This window comes from Danio rerio, chromosome 23 (genome assembly GCF_052040795.2).
Source record: "Danio rerio strain M-AB ecotype USA chromosome 23, GRCz13ab, whole genome shotgun sequence".
Lineage (NCBI taxonomy): Eukaryota > Metazoa > Chordata > Actinopteri > Cypriniformes > Danionidae > Danio > Danio rerio.
The window spans coordinates 15,520,158-15,545,096 of record NC_141043.1 but is presented as its reverse complement, the minus strand read 5'-3'; the positions used below and the strand labels follow the sequence as shown (position 1 = coordinate 15,545,096).

Sequence of the window (24,939 nt, the reverse complement as noted above, 5' to 3'; positions counted from 1 at the left end):
TTGTCCATTGCCGATGGCTCATAGACAACACGATGCTGAGCCGGCATCGCCGATCCTCCACCCTGCCCCCGATGCAAACTCCCTCGCAATTAATACACACTCAGGCCCCGTTTACACTAGTAAGTCTTAGTTTTACAATGGCATTTTTCAACGAAAATTATTCACATCCACATTGTTTTTACCTAGCATTTCTGAACAGCCCTCCGTTCACTGAAAACGCACAAACACACAGACACACACAGACAAACACACACACACACACACTGTCATGCTCTTGTTTGAGCAAGGATGTAGCTCTGAATCGCGTCTTACTATAGTTGTTAAAAGTGATATTTAATTAATCTTTTCTCTATCTAACGACTCTTCTGTCTTTTGAATCTATCAGGTAACGTGTCACAGCCTCACTACACTGCTTCAGTCTTTCACTTTCAGTACTTAGTAATTTTAGTGAAAACCTCAGATTCTGTTGGTTGGTTACCTTTTTTTTACCGACCATGTTTGTCAACACCCTTATAACGACTCTGATTACTCTGCCTATTCATGCCAGAGTCTCACGGAAAAAGTGATTGACAGATGCTAATTTGTGTGTAACGTATCTTTATTTATTTATGATTTGTTAATGGGTAAAACAAAGACCATGCGGGTCAGGTAGTTAAAACAGTAGGCTACAAATAATTAACTTGTTATGAATTAATTATTCATAAATCATTCATTCATCTCCGCCTATGACAACGATGCCATCGTCCATCGCAATGTACATTAGACATTGTTCGATGCCAAATTGGTCGACATCACCCAACCCTAGAAAATACATTTCTCTGTTTTTACAGGATGTAAAGCTGCCTGATGCTTATGAACGTCTGATTTTGGACGTCTTTTGTGGCAGTCAGATGCATTTTGTACGCAGGTAAGTTTCTGACTAGGTGTGTTTACATGCATCAAAATATCCTGTTAATAATTTATTTTCCAGTATTATTTTTTGTTTAAAATATACTGCAAATTATCTATTGCTACTAAGATCAAGAAAGCTAAATTTAGAAAGCTTTTGACGTGAAGGTGTGAATCTGACTTATTTTGTCATAGAGAGTTGAGCTGAACTTGGAGATCGTCCCTCCTGAATTTCTTGCATTTATGTTTCTGAGCTGTCCATCTGGGCTTTGTAATTTTTTATTAGTAACTTTAAAAAAATGTGTTTACTTTAAAAACATCATAGGTGATGGACACTAAAGCGCCTTTTCACTGCACACGACAAGCGACTGACCGGAAGTCATTGATTTCCAATAGAGAGTTGCCCAGGAGCTGCATAGAGTTCTGATCATCTCTGTATGTGGAAAATTCGGATCCAATTTGATCTGCGCATCCATTAAAATATTTAAACTCTTTCGACTAGACTGTATGCACTTGGCCGTGATGTACTGCAGTGATGTCCAAGCAGGTCCATGCACGCAAGATGAGAAATACTATTTTTTTTTTCAGAAAAAAAGTTTATATTAAAAAGCAATTTCTATTTATAAATGAGTAATAAAAATTATTATTTTTTTAAATGTCTCAACATTTCCCTTCGAATCTTTTAGCAGTCTATGAGTTTCTAGTATTCATTATTTAATTCATTTAACCATGGTGAATGAACAGAGTATAAAGGCTCTGGCTTTAGCACTCCTTTATTTCGGACAACGCGAGAATCAGCTTCTCTCCCATGGTGCACAACAAAACTAAAAGTTCTGTGTGACTGCCACAAAAGAGCGTATTCCGACAGTCGTGTCCAAATGTCGTGTGCGGTGGAAAAGTGGCTTAATGTAAACGCAATCTGTCTTCTACTGTCACAGTGATGAGTTGAGGGAAGCCTGGAGGATCTTCACTCCTCTCCTTCATCAGATAGAGTCTGAGAAAACACCACCCATCAAATACAAATACGGGAGGTAATATAAACCAGCTCACCATCGACAGACTTTTTCCAGGAAACGATGTGTAATGTATCTCACATTCTCTCTGTCTGTGTTAAAGTCGTGGTCCCGCTGAGGCTGATGAGCTGGTGCAGAAAGTGGGCTTCCGCTACGAGGGAACATACAAATGGGTGAATCCACACAAACTGTGAAAGCAGCAGATGCGGAAGCTGAAGCCTGTTTAAAAACAAAAAATCAGCAGTCGAGTGCCTGAAACGAGCACTTTAAACAAACTAAATATTGAAAATTCGTTCTGTTTAAGCACTGCATTTACAGAAAGACCAACGTGATTGGAAAACCTTTTTTTTTAGCATGTTATGAATCATAACCAGCTCCTTGTGGTATATGATTTAGAACAGTGTTTGTTAACCAAGTTCCTGGAGGACCACCAGCTCTGCACATTTTCCATGTCGTTTTAACTAAACACACCTGATTAAGATGATCAGCTCATTAGCAGAGACTGAAAGACCTGTAACGGTTGTGACAGACAAAGGAGACATCCAAAACATGCAGTGTTGGTGGTCCTCCGGCAACGTGGTTGAGAAACAATGCTTTAAAATATCTTATTATTATTTCATTTTATATTTTATTGTACATTATTATTTTTGCTGGTGCAGTTAAAGGGGCTGTTCACCCGAAAGTGAAAACTCTGTCATCTTTTACTTGTTTCAATCCTGCGAGTATCTTTCTTCTGTTGAACACTAAAGAAGATATTTTGAAGAAAGTTGGAAAGCTGTAACCATTAAACTTCTATTGATTTGTATGGAAGACTACAACTTTCTTCAAAACATCTTCTTTTGTATTTAACAGCAGAAAGAATCTCCTAACAGTTTGGAAGCACCTGCGGGTGTGTAAATTGTAAGTATATTTTTGGGTGAACCTTCTCTTTAAGAACTATTCAGATGTTAATGCACTGTCATTCCTTGTGTTCACATTCTACTGTCTTTAAGAAACACAAATCTGTTTCATTCCTTTTTTTCTCACGCTAAAGTCTTAACATTAAATGCTGCTTATGTTTCAGAAGTGTTTTATGGGCAGGTGGTGGTTTAAAGTACAGTCTAGTACTGTAGTGATCCTTGCGTTCATGTATTGTTGAAATGTATAGATAAGCTGTACAAAACTACACACAAAATAAGAAATTCCAGAAACAATGGGATCAATAGTTGTCCAAGTGAGTCACAATGATGTTTAGTCTTACAAAGCAGATGCATTACGTGCCACAGCCTCCTGTAAAAATAGTCCAGCTGAGCTCTGATGTTCATTGTTACACCATTATCAAAATATGAGCCAAACTTGAGGATGATGTATTTCTGCTTGCTATCACTTTTGACATTGGATAAAGTTACATAAATGAGCTTAAAGTGATAGTTCGCCTAAAAATTTTACTTTTCACAATATATTCTAAAAAATGTTGGAAAAATTAAAATTTTGTTTTATTTTACTTGTTACAAACCTTTATGAGGTTTTAAACACAAAATAAGAAATCTTAAGAAATGTTGGAAAGCTGTAACCATTAACTTCCATTCACTTGTATGAAAGACTACAGCTTTCTACAAAATACCATCTTTTGTGTTTAACAGAAGAAAGAATCTTCTTAAGGTTTGGAAGCACTTGAGAGTAAGTAAATAACTAGTATATTTTCATTTTTGGGTGAACTATCCCTTTAAATAGTATTCTGATATTAATGCACAGTCATTCCCTTTGTCCACATTCTACTGTCTTTAAGAAACACAAATCTGTTTCATTCCTTTTTCTCAAGCAAAAGTCTTAATCTTAAATGCTGCTTATGTTTCAGAAATGTTTTATGGGCAGGTGGTGGTTTAAAGTACAGTCTGCTACTGCAGTGACTTTTGCGTTCATGTATTTTGTTGAAATATATAAATAAGCTGTTTAATTGGACCACAAACGAGGAGAAATTCCAGAAACAATTTGGGATCAATAGTTGTCTGAGTCACAATTATGTATGTCTTACAAAGCATATGCATAACATGACGCATCCTTCTGTAAAAATAGTCCTGATGAGCTCTGATGTACATTGTTACATCACTATCAAACTGTGAGCTAAACTCGGGGATGGTGTATTTCTGCTTGCTATCATTTTTGACATTGGATAAAGCGTCATAAAAAAAACAACTTAAAGGGATAGTTTAGCTAAAAATGACGATTTTCTCACAGTAAAGTGGTTTTAAACTTATGAATGTCTTTCTTCTGTTGAATCCAAAACAAAATATTTTGAAGAATGTTGGAAAAAACAGCCATTAACATCTCTAGAAAAAACAATGGAAGTGAATAGCTGTTTTCCTTTGTGTTCAGTTGAAAAAACTTAAGCAAAGGCTGAGTAAATAAGTGATTTTTGGGTGACCTATCCCTTTAATGTTATATGTATTGAGTGACGGCGATGTTGCTTTGACAGTCTTGACTGCTTTATGTTCGTATTTTTTTTATGCTTAAACATAATTTTGTGTAAAAGTTCTGCCTAGTGTATACTAGTGTTTTCTATTGTATTATAATAGACACTTTTACAATAAAGCATAGTTAAGGTGCCACAGGTGTGTCCAAATTTCTCCAATGCTTTCAGTTCATATTGTATTTGTATACACATGGGCACTTTATTGTATAACTTTTTTTTTAACTGTACTGATATGTCGAGGCTTGTTATGTACTTTTAATGCTGATAAACCAGCAGGTGGTGCAACGAACCAAGATCATGCAGCACTGACAGAATACATGCAGGTTGTGCATGTGTTTGACCTGGGGTGCCCAAACGTTTTCGTATGAAGGGCCAAAAACCAAATATCGTTGAGTGCTCTGGGCCGAAGGTAAATATACCAAACTAAATGAAATTAAAGTCGCTATAGCTAGTTTATTTTCATTGTATTTAAAAATAAATAGAAAACATTACTTTAAATTGTATTAACTAATGCAGTCTGAATTTCTTTATTATAACTTATGATAATAAAAATACAATCGCATTTTTATAGCACGGTGAAATTCAATGCGGAATACACTAGACCAGAATCAGCTTTTGCCTTTATTCACTAAAGTCATCATTTTTTTTTATCCATCGGGTGACTGTATGTGCATTTAAAAAAAAAAATCAAACTCATTTAATTGAAACATTTCATTTCCATTTGCTTTTTGGATCTTAGCAATGCAACAAACAAAAGATTACATTCAATTAGAAATTACACTCTCTAAACAATCCCCATCTTTCTCTCTTTTCTCAGATGGGATGGCAGGCCAAATCAAAGGTTACCATGGGCCAACTTTGGCCCTAGTTTGGACATCTCTGTGTTTGACAATGTTACATACTGTAGTCTATTTAGTTCTATTTCAAGGTCATTTGGTGATTTCATACAGTCACTCTACAGTAGGCGCCCTACATCTTAACAGCGGTGACATCAAGTCTAAACCAATGATTTCAAAAGAGGGGGTCGCTGGACAATGACAAGGGGTTTCTTGGTGATTTCCAAAAAGTCAAATAAACTTATTATACTAATAAAATTACCATATTTCATCCATAACCCACAGAAGATAAAAATAGTAGTTAATAGTTACATAACAAAGCAACAACATGCAAATAAAAAGCCATCAGCCTTACAGTTTATTTTTGTCATAGAATTGGTGTTTATGTTAGATTAACAACACAGCAAACGTGTCAGCCGCAGCAGATTGATTTTTTTAGCACCAGGTTAAACTTTCTGACATCTTTATGGCAATCAAATACATTAAACATAAGTAAAGGCCACAACTGAACAATGGGAATGATCTCTGAGTGGCAGTTTTCAAAATTAAACCATGAATATGGGGCTGAACTCATTGTGCCCACCAGTCTCTTTAGGTGAGGGGAATTATAAATTAAACAAGTGAATAAATGACTATAAAATGATATGGTTGTTAGACTGTTGCACTTGTGTTGTCAATATGCTCATGTTTATAGAAGCCTTTTGTGTGTGCAACGTTTGTATATTTATAATCACTTCCAAGAAATGTGGAGGTTGCGAGTCACTGGCATTGTTATTTTGGGGTTCGCGTACTGAAAAGTTTGGGAACCCCAGGTCTAAACAGTTTCTTGATCATGCAACAATTTTTCTGTCTTAATGGAAACTTTTAATGGTTCCACGCTGTATGTTTGCTGCATTTAAAGCATCTGTGTCTGGCTGATGCATTTTTTCTATGCGCGATTTAATTGTAACAGGAATCACAGAACTGATTGTTCTAACTTGATCATACTATTTTTAATTATCTAAATCAACATAATTCTTGAGTTTTTTTTCTGACAACTTAATTGTTTTATGTTCAACTCACTTAAATTTGTAAAAACATTTAAGTTAAATTACTCGATTTGTGTTGGGACAACATGGGGGTATTGTGTGGAACCCAACATTTTTTAGTTTAGACCAAAAATAAACATACAGTGCTCCGCATAAATGAGTACGCCAAATTTTAAACAATTTTCATTGTTTTATAGGTATATATTAGTGCATTTGAACAAAACAGGTCTTATATATATATATATATATATATATATATATATATATATATATATATATATATATATATATATATATATTAAGATTATAAGGCTGAATGTGACATGAAATGTCATTATATATATTTGCAATGAGATATCTCCCTGCAGTATTAAAGTCTATTATTAATTATTAATTAATTAATTATTAACCCCGAAAAAAAGCAGAGCAATCACTACCAGATTGCTGTTGGGTTTGCGATAAGGTAAAACCATGCATGTGCGGGCATTTCTTCTTTCTTTCAACCAAGACAATACACTGTAAAAATCTTATGTGCTATTTACTTGAATGTTTACTAAAATAGTGGAAACACTATTGCACAATTATTTTTAAGTAGTTTAAAAACTTGATTTTTCTTAGCAAAAACCATTTGAATAAATCATGTGAAAATTACTACATTTTTTGAGTGATAGATATTGTTAGTTGAATTTGCTTTTAAAACTTTTATAATTAACCACCTTTTACTCAAATTTATTAATGAAAGTTACTAATTTATAAAATTAAATTTTATAAAATTATTTTGCCAAATTTCATTTTATTACATGTTCCACTGATACCAGGGCAATTTGTTAAACAAGTCCATTTCAAATTTACAGCAGTGTTAAGCTCTGAAAAAAGTCCTTTATCTATGTTATGGAAAAAAAATGTTGTCAACTTTTTTTTGTAGGAATATTAACATTTTAGATTTGTGGATAGATATTGTCAACCATCTTTGGCTATGACCACCGAGGTGCTGTCTCTCAGAAATTATAAATATTTTGAAACAGGCACCATCCTTATAAATGAACTGCATATCTAAACAACTACAATGTCAACTTAAAAAAGCCCTAAAAGTACATAATGTTGTCCAAACGCAGTAATATTTATCAAACTTTAGAGTGTTTCTGCTTGTTGCTGTATGTGGATGGAGTAATACACAAGGGTGAAGGGTGAGGGAGCAGAATATTACACGGCTACCAGCCAATCAGATTTGAGAACCAGACAGGACTGTTGTCTAAATAATTTGTAAATATATTTTGTTTCTCTTGATTTTTCCTCCTTTTAATAATTTTATTTAAGATTTTTCTATAACATATAAATTTGGGTGTACAAATATTTGGACCATTATGATAAGTTATTTTGTTAGATAAGCTCCAGATTTAGCTTCAGTAATGATAAATCTAATGTATATGCACAAATATAACATTATAAAACTTCCCATAGAAAATGAATTTAAAAGAGAGTTTTGTGATGGGTCTTTTCATATATGTTGAGCTCTGAAGTGACTGCAGGTTGAAGAAAAATAAAAGTAAAGGTAGCCTATTAAAGCGGGCTACAGGCTTGTATGAGTGTTTCAGAAAGTGTTTCGGATCTACTTGGACTTTCCAGCTTACAGATAATGGTAAGAAAAAGACAAAATATCCAGTTCCGTGGGTGAAAACGGCTTGTTGATGGCAGGAGTTTGAAGAGAAAGATTATACTGGTTCAGCTATATATGACATAAGACAGGAGTAATGCAAAAAAAAAAAAAAAAACCTCTACAAATGAGGTCAGCAAAAAAGCATATCTGAACACAGAACCTTGAAGAGGAGAACAAGAAGAAGAGCAAACCAGTAACATTCCTGTCAGCTGATAAAGACAAACTGAGGCTACAATTAACACATACTCAAAATTGCACAACAAAATTCTGTAAAAAGGCTCTCTGGCCTTGATTTCTGCTGCAACATATATGGAGGGTAAGCTAATAATTTGGCATAGAATAGACTGTAATACACTCTTGGAAATAAAGGTACAGGAGCTGTCACTGGGGCAATAAATTTTCAAAAGGTACATATTTGTACCTGAAGCGTCTATAATGGTACCTCAAAGGTACTTTTTAGGTACATTTGAGTACTAATATGCACCTTTTAGGTACCGTGGACTATTTGAGTACCAATTACTTTTAAATGATCACATCCCTTTTGATATGTAGTACTCTAATAATTTACTTATGGTTTGAGATATTTATGTTTTATTTCTTTTGATTTTTATTTTATTTCGTTTCTTTAAATATTTGTTTTTCTTTCATGAATTGTTTTTTTTTCTTATACTAATCTGTGTAACTAGCTGCACGACGAATTTGCATAATTTGTATTCAGGTCAAACAATATTACTACAAATGAATGTTTTATGTATCCCCATGTTATTGATGTTAATTAAAAAGACCTGACTGACCTAATATATTTTCCCAGTGATGGGCTGTAGCTGGATGGGCATCCGCTGCATAAAAAATATGCTGGATAAATTGGTGGTTCCCAAGATTGGCGTTTATTTAAGAGATTATTTTTATTTATTTAAAATGAATAAATAAATGAATGAATGAACTATTTTTCCCCAAGGACTTTTATCACAGTCATCACCGGAAGCGCTTTAACAACCCGCACATACGTCTTCCTGTCATGGACAACATGGTTGTTGAGGTGTAGCTGTGTCCATCTGCGTGCTTTTTGGCTTCGGTTGAAGATCTTTTGCCTATTTGACACCTGTATTTATATTATATAGCATATTTATCAAACAGGTCAGCGGTCAACATGAATATACGCAACGCACGGGTAAGTAAACTAGAATAAAAAGGTACAGCCATAAGACAGGAGATGAGTGTCAAAATGATTTTTCCAATAATCATAGACACTTTAACTTCTGGACAATGAAACATTGAGTGCTGATAATAATTTTTTAATCATTCAATTATGTTAATTTTTTTGCCTTTAGTTCTTAGTCTTCGTTTTTTAACGTTGCTCGTATTTAAAGGGGCCGCGTCTTATTCTTTTTAAACGTTCACTTCTTTTCTCTCTCAGCAAAAAAGAATAGTCTAAGTTAGCGATACACCGTCTCTCTGAATATTATTATTATATGCTATATCTGCTAACTCTAGTGTAGTTTAGTGCCAATGATTCATGTGTCAGCTTGACTCAATGATTAGCTGTTTTTAATTTCTCCAGCCAGAGGATCTGATGAACATGCAGCACTGTAACCTGCTGTGTCTTCCAGAGAACTATCAGATGAAGTACTACTTCTACCATGGCCTGTCCTGGCCTCAGGTTTGTTACTGAATTGGTGTAAAGTTGGGTTTTATGTTTGCACTTATTTTGACTTTCACCTTAATATAATTTCAGAAAAATATTCTTTGCCAATTTTAAATAGGGAAATCATATTAGCAGCCAATGACTGTAAAGTACAACATTGTCCACAGTTAATTAAATAGTAGGGCTGGGCGATTAATCGAAAATGTAATTGAAATGGACATTCAGAACCTATAATTGATCTAATTTTTCCTGGTACATTTTTTGGATTTGTTTCCTACTGCATGTGCAATCACATCACCGCCGCACTGTTAAGGCTGATTTATATTGTCTAGCACAGCTTTTGCATACTCGCTAATCTCTTAAAAAAATGTAACTGAGCAATTCCAGTGTTATGAATGTGACATTTGCAGTAAAATCTCAAAACATAGGTTGACAGAGGAAGTATATGTTAACATTATATTGAAACTTCTCTTTATACATTTCAAAACAACTAGCCACAGAGCTCTGGAAACAGAAAAATATCTGTAAACATATTTTTTATTTAAAGGAGGAAAATAAACATGCGTTATGGATGTGACAAAAAAGTCTGTAAGTTCACAGTATACAACATATTTTGTAGAAATTCTGTGAATTAAACTGCACAAGCCAAAAGAAATGATGCAAAGCAAAATGATAAGAGTTGGATTACCATAGAACAAATCTGATTGATTTTACGTTTTTGCATTTATGATTAAAAAGCTTCGTTATGGATGTGAAATTGCCACTTGTGTGACTTAAATCAAATATTATTGTTTGATAACACTGACAGAGATTTTTAAACTACTGTAAAATTCAAGCCTACGCAAAAAACGCAGAAACGGTTTTGCTATTTTGGCGAAAATGTAGGTTTTTTCATGGCAAGGTTGACATTTGCATGGAATTGCTAAACAACACATCGTACGTTTGCAATACATTGACGATGATTAGAAGCTGCACCAGAGATGCATTGAGGCGGCATATTTTCTATTATGATAAAATTATTATTTACATAAAAATATTTGCTTACATAAGATTCAAGAAACAGGATATACACAAAGTATATACAGGATATATAAAAAGTTATTTTATCTTGAAGAAATAATGCTTATATTCTACTTTTGAAAACATAAAAAATAATACATTTTCCAAAAGTGTAAGTTATTTGTTTTCACTTTTTTATAAGAAAAAGTGGCTGTTCATTTTAGGCAATGTATGTTTTAATGTCAGTATGTTTTGATTTTAACGTTGATAATCATAGGCAGTAGATATTGTGTATTTCCTTCAATTATTTTAAGGTCAAGGGATGCACCCTACATTTGAACATCTTTCACTTTTAAAAAAAGAGCATATTTACTGTACATATCTTGTCAGTGAAGTATGAGGGCAATAATAAAGTAAACAAATAAAATAATTGTTTATTAATCGTAATCGAGTTAAAATGGTCAATTAATCAAGATTTTGATTTTAGGACAAATTGCCCAGCCCAATTAAATAGTGCTTATGTTGTTGTGAAATAGGGCTGGGCGATTAATCAAAAAGTAATTAAAATCAACATTCAGAACCTATAATCGATTACATTTTTTTCAGTTTAGTTTTTTTCAATTACTTTTCCTACCGCTCTGTTTAGGCTTATTTAAACTTCTGTGTTTAACCAGAGATGCCTTGAGATGGCAAATTTTCCATTACAATAAAATGATTTATATTATACAAGAAATGCATTGTTAAAAATATTATTTAAAGGATATGAGTTTTTTGTTTAGAAGAGATTCTGCCTATTTTCTACTTTTAATTTGAAAAACATTGAAAATAATATATTTTGTTTCCAAAAGTGCAATAAATTTATTTTTATAAAAAAAGTGACTGTTCGTTTCAGGTAATGTGTGTTTTAACTTCAGTTGTTCAATGTTGATGTGCAATAAATAATTATAGATCGTAAATGCGAATTATTTTAAAATCAATAATGCACCTTTTATTAAAAAATCTTTTACTTGTTATATGTGAGCATATTTACTGTCCAAAACCTTTCAGTAAACTATGAGGGCAAAATAATAATAATAATAATAATTTGTCATTAATCGTAATCGAGTTAATGTTCAATTAATCCAAATTTTGATTTTAGGCCAAATAGCCCAGCCTTATTTTTGAAGTCATACTTATTACCAGGACAGTGAAACCAGGGTGGATGCTTTAGCAGCACAATGATCTTAAACACAGTCGAGAAAACATTCAACTGTTTTCAGCAAAGCAAATAAAGATGCTAGAATGGCCAGCTAATAACCTGACTTGAATTCAAAACAAAATTAACAGTGTTGGGATAACACGAGTTAGAGCTGAACTATATAATTTGGGCATCGATATCGCACTGTGTGTATCTGCTATAGTCACGTTGCAGGATTAGATTGTTTATTGCAGATAATGATATTTATTAAATTGTATTTTTGAAAATTATTTATACAATGATGACCATTCTATTTTACATTTAATTGTTTAATTTGTTTTTTTTCTGCTTGTAATTTATTATATTTTATGCAAATCCACTGCACAGAAAAAGACTTGATCATCTCAATTGATCTAAATGAATTAAATCTTCTCATCTGGTGAAATTGTATTTATATTGCAATATGCAATTGCAATATGCAAAACAAAAAATTGCAATATCTGATATTTATAATATCAATCAGATGTAAGGTGAGTTGCATAATAGTATTATTTTTCTAAGTAACGATTAAAGTAACATTACTTAAAGTTATAATAAAAGATACTTTTTAAAAAATATAATGGAAGTTACTTTTTAGTTTAATTGATAAGCCTTTAAAAAAATTTATTGAAAGGGGAAATGAAAAGGGGATTTTCTCAATAGACAGTGATTTTACTCAACCAATTAGACAAAGTACAAAAGTAAACTTTCATTAATCTGTATTTGCAGTATGTATAGCTCTGGGGTCAGGAAGTACTGAGCATTATTATTCTTTTTATTTTTTTGTTGAAGATGTAGCTTATACAGTGCATCATTAATTGCAGAGCTCCTCTATTAAAAAAAAATAAATAAACAAACAAACCCTGCAAGTTCTGAAAGAGATCAAGCCTCAGCCAGGTAAGAAAAAGTAATGCTAAAGTACCGTAACACGTTACTTGGCATAAAACGTAGCTAAGTCATGCAACTAGTTACTTTTTTGTGGAGTAACTCAATATTGTAATGCATTACTACTTCAAACTGCAGAGAAAACGTGGATAGCGTGGTGACACAATGACGTTATTCGATCTGTGTGCTATAACATGTAAAACGGGATCATGAAGGGAGCATTTAAAAAGCAACTCATGTAAACACCTAAATTATTTTATTGTCTTAATCAGATTAAGATTAAGTTATTTGATTACTGATGTCAAAGTAAATGTAGTCACTGAAAATAATAAATAAAGATCTGAGATTATAGACGGACCCACAGAATTGTCAAGATTTTTTAACTTTTGCAAAGGAAAAAAAACAAAATCACACCCCTGAAGTGCATGAGAGTCCATCCTCCATGAAGAGGCATTTTCAGACTGAATATTCGAAGAAGCGTGACAATAATAAAAATAATAAACAATAATATAAAAAATGTACTATTAATTAATTGGCATTAGCTTTTTAAAATTTTGCTTTACTATTTTATTGAATGCCAAAGCCTGAACATGCGAATATAAAACCAACTTTACCTCAGTTGTTACTGATGCTCATCTACAATTGTACATAATTATATACTATGCTGACTAATTGTCATATGCTAGAGCTTTGTTGATCAGCTGTGTTCATTTTGTTAAAGCTGTCCTACATCGCAGAGGATGAGAACGGGAAGATAGTGGGATATGTTCTGGCAAAAATGTAAGTTTTTCTGCTTTTTTTGCTTTGTATTTATTGGAATTTTTTTTTTTAATAGCTTGCGTTGAATCATTTTCTCTATTTTTATGTTGTTCAAAATCTCTAATACAAAATTTTTTCTCTTTTAAGAAAAATTGTAATGAAAATATAAATTAGATATTTTTGCAATTCTATCGAAGGTAAATGTTTTTTTGCTAGAGAATCACCAATATGGATTTTTTGACCGATGCACATAATTAATAACTTGTTAGATTTTGAGACTGATAACTAGGGCCAAACAGAATCTGCAGTCGTTTCTGTTCAGAATTTTGTAAAAATATATATAACTTTATTGTATGTACACTTTCAAAGTAAACAAATGTTTAAAACTAATTAAATTGCAAAATAATTAGAAAGTTCAAAAGGTAACACATTACAAAAAAGGCTATTAAATTGTTTGCTCCACTTAATAAAATGATTGACTTTTGAGTTTAATAGATAATTAAACATTAAGAATTTTTTTTTTTATAAATTATGATTATTCCTGGTATTTTGACGTCCACGATATCAATATTGTGCATGTTCATTATCGCTATATATTGAATATCAGTATAAGTCTATTGATTTGTCTGTTGAACTGTTGTATAAAATTGCTATCACATTTGCTTCCACACTGACATGCTGATATTCAGCAAAATGGATAAGTTACCTGTGTGACGTTAGTATCATATCATGTAAATTCAATAACAGAAACTCATCTAGGAATTTATTTTGCCTTCATATTTGAATTATAGGGTCACTGGAACTGCATTTTTTGTAGGCTTAATATTAATAGGTTTCTGTTTGTATGTGTTTTGCAACTGCCATACTTTAATATTTTAATATAATGTAATAAATATAAGCTAATGCTGAAATTTGTCTAAAAAGTTAAATTAAATGTGCTAGTTGCTTGTGTTCAATTCCTCAGGGAGGAGGATCCTGACGATGTGCCTCATGGACACATTACTTCACTGGTTAGTGTGTTTAATCTGAAAGGATTTGTTGTTTCTCATCATTTTGGCTGATATAATGCTCTAGTTTCATTTTGTCTGTGTGAATAAAAGTAAACGCTTTGCTGTGTGTTCATACAGGCAGTTAAACGCTCACACAGGCGTCTTGGACTGGCTCAAAAACTGATGGATCAAGCCAGCAGAGCCATGATTGAGAACTTCAATGCCAAATATGTCTCTTTACATGTCAGGAAGAGGTATGATCCTTTGATGCCTGTGTTCTTGTTGTTATGTTTGGTTTGAAAGATTTGCAGAAGTGATTTTTATTCTGATCATGTTGCTTTGTGTATTTCAGTAATCGGGCTGCTCTTCACTTGTACTCCAACACACTTAAGTTTCAGTGAGTATCGCTTCAATTTACCCATCTCTGTTATGTAATTATCAGTGTTGGGGAATTACGTAATAATATTACTTTTATAAGTAATGATTAAAGTAACGCATTACTTTAAAAAAAATAGTAATAATATTTGAGATACTTTTTTGAAAATGTTACATAAGTTACTTTTTACTTTATCTAATTAGCTTTTGAAAAAATGAATTGCTGAATTAAGATTAAAGTAGTTTAGAGATGCAGCAAAGAAAAGAAAAAGGGTATTGTTGCCTCAATAGACAGTGACAAAGGAAACGGGACCATGCCAAATAAAAGAAAAGAATAAAAGAAAAATCAACTAACTCATTTAACTCTTTCCCTATAACTTTAATATAAAACAAAATGTAAACCTTCAACATCTGAGATGTTGTATCTTAATACCTACTCTCTCTTTTATCTTTTTTCTCTATTTTATCTTTTCTCTCTTACCTACTCGTACTTGTAGAAGAACTGATGATACTAAATTATTCGATTTCTTCTTAAGTTGTTGCTAGCAAAATATATGAATGTTTGAGTATATAGATCTAAAATGACAATTCATGAGTATTTAGAGGTTTTATAGTGATTCTTAAATACACTTTTTTTTATAGTGTATATATATATATATATATATATATATATATATATATATATATTTTTTTTTTTTTTTTTTTTTTTTTTTTTTTTGAAACTCCCATATAGAAATCTGATGTACGACAACATTACATGTGTGACAAACAAGTTCATGTTTGGATTTCGCATATATAAAATATCATATATACATATTTTTCTTCAACCATTGGAATTACATATATGTACAAATGTTTAGATAGTTCAGCCAAAATTTTATATTTTTTTTCACATATTGCCGTATGTCGGATTTCTGTATGGGCTTAATTACATTTAAATGGATGCCTTATGTAAAGACAATCAAATAATACTTACTTTTCTTCAAAATTATACACGGGACATTTTATAATGTACCTGTATTATACTTGAGTGTTTTGTTGCTTGAAACTCCCCTTTTTGTCTTTGACTCATGTACTCATACCGCACTGTAAAATGGTTATATTAATTTGTGTTGCAGGATTAGCGAAGTGGAACCCAAATATTATGCCGATGGGGAAGATGCTTACGCCATGAAGAGAAATCTCACGCAGATGGCAGATGAGGTATGTGCTGGTGCAGTCATACATAATTATGTGATACAGATACTGCTTCAAAATACACTTTCAATCTTCACTTTCACTTTGTAATCTTCAAATGAAGATGAATAAACAAATCTCCCAAACATACCTGACCCTCTACACCCACTGAACATATGTGGAAGAAGAACACTGGTGAAAGGTTTTCAAATCTTATGGGAAAGACCTAAACATACTCCATTTGCCTTCAGGAGTTTTTACACGTTGTAATAACGGCCTCTTTATCTGTTCTGAACTCAGAAGAGGATTGGTGCCAATTCAGATTCTAAACTAGGTGGTTTTTAAATGGCTATTCAAAGTCTCTAATATATTTTTATCTTTGATATGTTGGCCAATTATTGTAGGTAGGAAAGTGTTTGTCTAAATTGCTATAACAGATATCACACATTCACACGTCTAAATATGGTCAGTGCAGTTGAGTCGCACCTTTTACAGAGTTTTTATCGAAAATTAAGTGGGGTTAAATTGTGTTCACCTTTAAAAAGTAAAAAGCTAATGGTGTGTAAATATATTTTTGTGTTTATTCTGATCCCTTCCCTTCACATTTATTGTCACTAATTAGCAAGTATACACTGCAGACTTATTTGTATAGAAGTATTTTTGGCTTAACTTTTCCCTGATGTGCAGTTGCAGAAGCCAGGTGTGCGTCTGTGGGGCTCCGAGGCTCCACCGTCTCAGGACACATCTGTGACGGGCCTGGTGGAGAAGCTGACGGTGCAGGATGGAGAGAAGGAGGGAGATGGAGACAGCGGAGGAGAGAGTAAAGAAATGAGCGAGGTCAGCGAGGCCACCGAAAGCACGGACGTCAAAGACTCATCGTCAGACTCTTAACTCGCATCCATCACATAGGTTTCAAATGGGTTTACAGTGTTTATATGCTCTGATGGTTTATTTTTAAAATACAGGAAAGTGATCTGATAAAAATGGGTTCTCACCTATGGAGTTATGTGAGAGGAAATTTGACAATAAAATTGGAGAGTAAACTTGTGTGTGGTAGTGTTATTTATCATGGCAAAGTGAAGGAAAAAAATTGAGAGTGATATGGCTACTTGGTTAACAGTAAGACCAATTTATGGCGCAGTAATTTGAGGTATTGGTAAAAACAGGGTGTTCATTAAAAAAAATTAGATTTTAGATGTGTGGAAGGCAATTGGGGCCAAAATACAGTCATCAGACATTATTTGCCATTTATTGGACCATTTTAATGTGGTGATGTCACTGGCCCATGAACACTTGTTGCCAAACTATTTCAGAACTGTAACAAGATTCAATTTAATCATATCTTAATGCTAAAATGGCTGCCATAACATTATCAATGTCTGGAGCTTTTTGGATTCTTGGAAGCTATGGAAATTCAAAATGTACAGGAAATAAATTAGGACCATTGTTATTATTTACATCCCTCGAAATGGCCTATAAAATGGCTAGTTAAGAGAGGACAAATTGCATGTCTACTAAAAAACACAATTTTAACTGTAACATGATCAAACTGCATGTTAACAATCTAAATTCAACCAATTAGATGTCATCTTAAGTGTTTTGGCCCTATTTTGCTTCCATAGCCATGCACACCATGAGCTACTGTTTGGGGAAGTAGATTATTTCTAGACTGTTTTATTATTATTATTATTATTTTTGCACAGGTTGCAAGTGAGGGAGGTAGGGGAATTAGTTTGTAGCTGCTCTTCAAATTTTATTATAACCCTACAAGGAAAAGTGAAAAAAAAAATTATGAATTGTTAAAATGTCTCTGATTCCAGAGGCTTTCTTGTAGACCATGACTTTTATATAAAATTCACTTTTATTGCCACGTATAACTAAAAAGGGGTCAAACAAATATTTTCTCAATTTAAATGAGTAGCGGCTTGGACTCGGACACAGTATTTTATATGTCATGACTTAACAAGTAGATACGTTAGGCTCAGACTGCACCATTTTAGCCTGATTTGACATTTCAACAAACATGACGATGGTCATTGAGATACAAGATTTCCTTTTTTTTTCTTGCAGTGTCTTAAATTGCTAAATCTGTCTTTTCTCACAGAAGACAATTTCAAAAATGGATGAAAGCAAAGCACAAACAAAAGACACCCTGATAGATGGCCCCTCCTGTAAGGCATTCCATGTGACCAGAAGTGATGAAAAAAAAGTGATGTTTTGGTCATGTTTACACTGTCATGTCTTAATGGCCAATTCCGATTTGTTGCATGTATCTGATTTTTTTGCCTGTTTGTTTACACATTGTTTTAATTGTGACCCATATCCGTTTCATGTGTTTACATTTGTCATACAATTTACGAAGAAGTTCACCCAAATTTATGATTTTGAGGCGGAGGAGCCGAAGTAGGATGGAAATGGCCGTCATCTCAGCTTACTCTTATGATTTATTTAGTATTTTCCACCATTCAGAGGTATTTGTGGGTAAGAGAGAGAGATCTCAGGTCCGGTGGGAGCAAATTGTGACCACTTTCCTCCTCATGTTTTCTCTGTTGTTGTTTACTGTGTTGCCGTCTCCACACAAACTCTTCCTTCTACGTTATTAAATCGCAGAGAAGTACCACAAAACGGAATGCCTCAATAAATCTGATTTCCCTGATTTTTATCTTATTTAATTCCACATATGAAGGAGGCCTGAAACCGATCTCTGAATATTGTAACTCATGCTTTTTTTTTTTTTTCATGTTGACACAGTCATAGAACAGATCTGTCATGTGTAACAGAGGGCAGCTAGTAAAGTGCTATTCACATAAACCTCACTCCTCTGACCTCTAAAGGTGCTCTAGCGACAGATGCTAGAGGCCATGTCTTTGGGTATTTAGGAGGCCCTTGGTAGAGCTACCGACTCCCTTGTGAAAGGTTGCCTGTTCGATACCAGCTCGGAGCAGGTTGGGTGGCGTTGGACCGGCGGGGTTACACATACATGAACAAAAAAATTTAACTGGCAGTGTAAACAGAGGCTTTGAGGAGGGTAAATTAAATGTACAAATAATGGGAAATGTGATAAATAATAACTCTCGTTAACTTCCGACCTCAACCATATCTGATCTAGCAACAACCTTTAAGGAAGGAGAGAATATGCAATTAAAGATTCTAAGGGAAAATTAATTTTCAAAAAAATAAAATACAGATAAAACATTTATTTTTAACAAATATACAATATAAATTTTGAATTCAACCTCATAACATCAGGCAGTGGTTCTCAAACTGTGGTACGCAGGCTTCCTTCTAGTGGTACGCAGAGGAATCAAATATGCCAAATGTACATGATACTTCAATGAATCAAAAATGATTTATATAAGAATATGATGACATATAGTCTATAGGGATGTAACGGTATTGTAAATACCGTCATACCGCAATATTAAATTTTTTCAATATTACCGAAGTCGCATGACTCGGGCGCGCATACCAAGAGAGGTGTTGTCGCGCGCCTACTGAAGGGCTGGACTGGACGGAGGTTGTGTCGCGTCGCGGGGGCACTTTTGATCGTTTTGGAAGGGCATTTTCTATCCAAGACTAAAAAGGGCATGTGCACTGCACAGGTTGAGCCCTATGTGTGCACGTGCCTGCAAGTTGGGGAATACGACTAATAACCGTACGTTCACACCGAAAGCGGCGAGAGCGTCAAAGTAGCCGGAAGTCATTCATTTTCAATGAGAGCCGGCGGCGATAGGCGACGATAAGCGGCGAGGAGCAGAGCGGCGCGTCTTCGCCGGCGTGAGCGTCGAGGAGAGTTGAAATGAAGTCAACTTTATGGTAATGAGCTATAACGCGTTTCGGCGGCAAGCAATCAGAATGAAGACGTCCACCGCTTGATAGCAGTTCAGGGAACACAGACCTGTGAACTTTGGTTCCGACCACAGTTGTTCCTAAGGGTTTGATTATTGCGGTCGCCGGATTTCCAATTATTTACAATGTTTTCTTACAGGAACATACATTAAATAAGTCACTGGCGAGTTACTGATGTTCATTAATGTTATATAAATTTATCTTTAAAAAGCGGGAATCTCACGCGATGTGACAGTACAAAACAGTACTGCTGCTTCAGGATATTTCAGACATATGGACACATATTGGATAAATAGAGCAAAGCCACACCACACGCAACTTGATCTTCCATTGTTATATGAATTTGATAAAAAGTGCGCAACATTTTCACGCTAAAAACATGCCTTATGCAGGAATGTAACTGATATGCTGCAACGGCTCCTTTAAGTACGAGATCAATGTAGCGAGTTTTGACGCTCTCGCCGCCGGAGCTGAAGGCAGACAGCGTTGTCGCCAGGGCGGCCAGAGCGACCTTGGACGCTCTCGCCGCTTTCGGTGTGAACGTACGGTAACAGTCATGGGGACTGCAGAAACACAGCACTGTTCAGATTGATGCAGACATTGACTTGTACCGCAAAGAGACCTCTATCTCACTCATGGTTTGTCTTCTCAAGTGGGGGAAAGACAATGCACAACGTTACCCCACTGCTGTCAACATGGGCCAAGTCATATCTCTCTTGTCCCAGAAACCTCAGTCCCAAATGAGAGGGGTTTTTTCTGTTGCAGGGGACATTGTAAATACCCAGAGATACCAGCTTTTACCAGATTATAATTATATGATAATTTTTCTTTAAACCCATCTCTATCTAAGTGAGTGATTAAATGTTGAATGTGATGAGTTTTCAACAATACTAAATTGAAACTTTATTTTTTTACATGGTTTAATAATTTTTTGTTATTAAAATTTAAGTTCCTGTTTCAAAGCTAACAGATAGATGGCTAATTTGTATGTCATTGACACTTTTGGCACTTTTTTGGAGTATTTTCAAAAGTTTTTTTTTTCCTGTAAATGATTCAATAAATACCGTACCGTGACATTCATACCGAGGTATTACCGAACCGTGAAATTCTGATACCGTTACATCCCTAATAGTCTATATTTAACATTTCCAGGTGTTAATGAACTGAATAATATATGTTAATAGTTACATTTAAGTATTTTTTTTTTACTTTTTAAGAACGGTATATATATTTTTAAAACTTTTAAAAGCTCATTTTAATTTAAATGTTGACGTTTTAGTTGTTTTTCTCTAACGTTCAGACTATTTATAATGTTTAAAATACCACACAAAATAAATAAATATTCTTAATAATAGAATCTGCCACGTTTTTGAACTGTACAGAGCTGTAGCTGCGTTACTGGGCTTACTTCGTTCAATACATGGTGGTAATAAGAGACATTTCTTTTCATAATTTTAAGCAGGGTTTCTGGTGTTTACTTCATCCTAATCACCGTGCCTGTGGCACAAAGTTATTAAACACACGCTTGACGAGGAATCATCACTACATTGTTCGTGATCTGCAGGCTCATCAAACTATGTCCGTTTGAGAATAATGTCAGTGTTCTCGTTATTTAAATGAACGTTTATTTATCTTATATTTTAACGAGGCATTATTTTTGTGATCCAGCAGAGGGCAGTGATGTAAAAATTAAGTCAAATCCATTTCCCCTCATCATTTTACTGCAAGGGTTTCCATTAGTTCAAGGACCTGTGTTAGAAATAGGGATTATTGTTGAAAACTGTTTACGTCCAAAGTCACATACTTAACCAAGCAGTTGAAAAACACTATATAACAATTGTCCAAGTTCACAGAATATTTCAATGGTGACATTCAGAAGAGATCATCTGATGTACGTTTTTCTATCCTAGTAAGCCACAGAAGTTTATGGTCATAATTGCAACACAGCAAATGTAGTACATTGAGATTACATTCTATACATATTATATAGACCATACTTTGTGATCAAAAAGACTCATTTAGCCCTTTGTTACTTTAGATGCAATGATATTCTTGTGGGCCCATCATTCTTTGATAATACATTTTATTTTGCTGTCATGTTTTAAAAGCAAAGCCATTTTTTAATCATTTCTAATGTCCAGCATCAAATATTCATTTACTTTTGCTCAGTGCATTTAAAAGTTTGAGGGATCTTGAAACATTTATCTAAACTCAAATCTAGCTCTGGTAATGGGAGACGGAGACTTTAGTTAATGCATATGATAATATGTTTACACAGTTTAGTTTGAGATCAAACATTAATTGGCTGAACCTTGTGTAGGAAGAAGAATGCGACTGAAAAACACTCACTGGAAGGTTACTGCACAAATTACAAAAGTATCCTAATTACCAAGAAAAGCATAATTAAGAAAAAGTAGCCTACAGAGTGACATTTACACTGTTACGTTTATTAACACTATGAATATACACACAGATTCTGACAAACAAAAGAATAATTTTGCAGTGTGTTATGTGTAGTCAACAACATTCAAAGGCGTTTGCTACATTTAGGGTAACTATGTGACAAAAATTAAATTAAGGCTTTCTTTTGCATTTTTGCAAAAATTTTACAAACATAAAATTGACTAAAATGCTGTAAAATTTGTGCGGCCCTTATAAAAACAACAGAAATAACACCTTATTTTTATTTTTTTTAAAAACTGAAAAATACATGTGCAAAAGTACTCAGAGACTTTTCCTTGACTCTCAAAAATGAGCTCAGGTTATCCTGTTTCAATTTGCAATGTATTCAGAACTTAATCTGTGGTACAGTGAATAAATACAATTGACTGAATGTGATTTGGTAAGGGGTCGGACACAAACTTAAACACTGGCCAATTTAGTGTTGGAAGATTTATGGCTAAATTTGATTGATTCTTCGTTGATTGCACATTCCACCAGTAAGAGCAGAGGGTGAATGTTTAATTATCAGTAATTGCACAGTTTTGCATAAATATTGCAGTGCACACAACATTATGGATGACATAGTTTAGAAGTGAAAAAAATAGTTTGTTTGCATCTTGCTGGCACATCTGTGACCAAAGACAGCAAGTCTTTGTGATGTATCATGAGCCATGGTGTCCAGGGTATTGTCAGTGAACCACCAAGAAGAACGAACCACATCTAAGATAAGTAACTGTGGAAGCAAAAGAAAGCTGACTGCAGAATTAAATGAGCACCTCAACTCTCCTGTTTCCACCAAAACTGTTCGTCAGGGGCTCAACAGAGTTGGCTGGGCAAATAAAGCCAAACCTTTGGTCTTTTTTGCCAATTGCCAATTGTTTGTTTCAATTGTGCCAATGGTGAAAATCTTGGGCTGTGGACAATGTGAAACATGCATTGTTCTCTGATGAACCCCCTTTCACTGTCTTTTCCACATCCAGGAGTGTTACGGTGTGCAGAAGCCCCAAAGAAACTTACCACCCAGCCTGTTGCATGCCCAGAGTGAAGCATTGGGGTGGATCAGTGATGTTTGGGCTGCAATATCATGGCATTCACTAGTCCCAATGCTTAGTAACGAAGTAACGAAACATTCTGGAGGACCATGTGCACTCAATGGTTCAAACATTGTATCCTGAAGGCAGTGTCGTGTATTAAGATGATAATGCACCAATACACACAGCAAGACTGGTGACAAAGTGGTTTGTTGAACATGAAAGTGAAGTTGAACATCAGCATTTCTCTGTGGATTGAGAAGCTTTCAGAAGAACAACCATTTTTCTCAGCGCTGCACAAATCAGGCCTGTATGGTAGAATGGCCACACAGCGGACACTCCGCAGTATACAGCCCACCTGGAGTTTGACAAAAGGCACATGAAAGAGTATGGCTGGGTAATTAATCAAAAAAGTAATCAAATTCAACATTCAGAACCTATAATCAATCTAAGTTTTCCTGGTTAAGTTTTTCAATTACTTACTTAAGTGCATGTGTTGTCACCTGACCTTGCTCTGTTTACTATTGTGTTACTTTGCATCACTTTGACGATTGACGAAGCTGCGCCAGAGATGTCTTGAGACGGCATACTTTTCATTCATTTTCTTTTCGGCTTAGTCTCTTTATTAATCTGGGGTCGCCACAGCGGAATGAAATGTCAACTTATCCTGCATATGTTTTACACAGCGTATGCCCTTCCAGCCGCAACCCATCACTGGGAATCCCCCCTACACACTCACTTACTCACACACATACACTACAGACAATTTAGACTACCCCTTTGGATTGTGGGGGAAACCGGAGCACCCAGAGGAAACCCAAAAATGGGGAGAACATGCAAACTCTGCAAAGAAACGCCAACTGACGCAGCCCAGGCTTGAATCATCGACCTTTTTGCTGTGAGGCGAACGTGCTACCCACTGCGCCACCATGCAGCCAGCATACTTCCCATTACATTACAATTATTTTTTAAATTAAAACATTCGCTAACAGAAGATGCAAGAAATACATTGTTTATAATGTTATTTTCAGCATATACAATACTTTTAATATGAAAAACACTGAAAATAATTAATTTTGTTTCCAAAAGTGCCAGCTATATATTTACACTTTATTTTATTAGAAAAAAAGTGCCTTTTGGTTTTAGGCAATGTTTGTTTTAACTTCAGTTGTTCAACGTTGTTGTTCAATAAATAATCATAGATAGTATAGTGTGTTTCTTTCAATTATTTTCAAATCAAGTAATGCACCATTCATTCAAAAATCTCTCACTTATGTGAGCATATTTAATGTCCAAAACGTTTTAGTAAGCTATGAAGATAAATAAATAAATAAAATAAATAATGGTTCATTAATCGAATGGAGTTAAAATGTTCAATTAATTGAGATTTTGATTTTAGGCCAAATCACCCAGCCCTATGAAGGAACCTCAAACTATTAGAAATTTTTTTTAATGGCCGATTGAAACAAAGATTAAACTCAGATTAAGAAATACCTCATCCTTTACTGTCAGCCTGCATGCAGAACTTCAAATGTGGCCTTTCCCTACTGGTTGAATGACTGATGTCAAGAATGAGCAAACATTTTCAACTCATTTTATGTTGTAATACAACTATTAGCGTCTTCAGACCTGAATTATGTTCCAACTTTCAGAAAAATGTAAAAGTACATTTTCACTGTGCTTGAAGCTTCCATAAATG

At 34.2% G+C, this 24,939-nt stretch overlaps 2 protein-coding genes and 1 long non-coding RNA gene across 30 annotated transcripts in view; all 3 read left to right on the top strand.

The window, feature by feature from the left end:
- The window catches only part of g6pd (glucose-6-phosphate dehydrogenase), a 29,871-nt gene extending 25,382 nt beyond the window's left edge, over positions 1-4,489 (top strand). For 10 of the 28 annotated variants that reach the window (XM_087306741.1, XM_087306739.1, XM_087306746.1 and 7 more), the window contains 3 exons: positions 831-907; positions 1,827-1,919; positions 2,005-4,489. In XM_087306741.1, the coding sequence (XP_087162867.1) occupies positions 831-907; positions 1,827-1,919; positions 2,005-2,095 (261 nt within the window). In that variant the 3' untranslated portion in view covers positions 2,096-4,489. The remainder of the gene's footprint in view (positions 1-830; positions 908-1,826; positions 1,920-2,004) is intronic. The other 18 variants (XR_015523292.1, XR_015523290.1, XR_015523300.1 and 15 more) reach the window with 3 other exon arrangements.
- Positions 4,490-8,906: 4,417 nt separating this feature from the next.
- On the top strand, positions 8,907-16,961 carry naa10 (N-alpha-acetyltransferase 10, NatA catalytic subuni). Its single transcript, NM_213334.1, is given in 8 exon segments — positions 8,907-9,045; positions 9,436-9,534; positions 13,341-13,399; positions 14,343-14,388; positions 14,506-14,621; positions 14,720-14,764; positions 15,861-15,945; positions 16,606-16,961. Coding segments are annotated over 8 exon segments (675 nt in total). The 5' UTR covers positions 8,907-9,024; the 3' UTR covers positions 16,810-16,961.
- A 654-nt stretch (positions 16,962-17,615) lies between these two features.
- Positions 17,616-22,479, top strand: LOC147831251 (uncharacterized). The gene is made up of 2 exons (XR_015523352.1): positions 17,616-19,293; positions 20,900-22,479. It is a non-coding gene; the product is annotated as an uncharacterized LOC147831251 (long non-coding RNA).
- Positions 22,480-24,939: the final 2,460 nt, after the last annotated feature.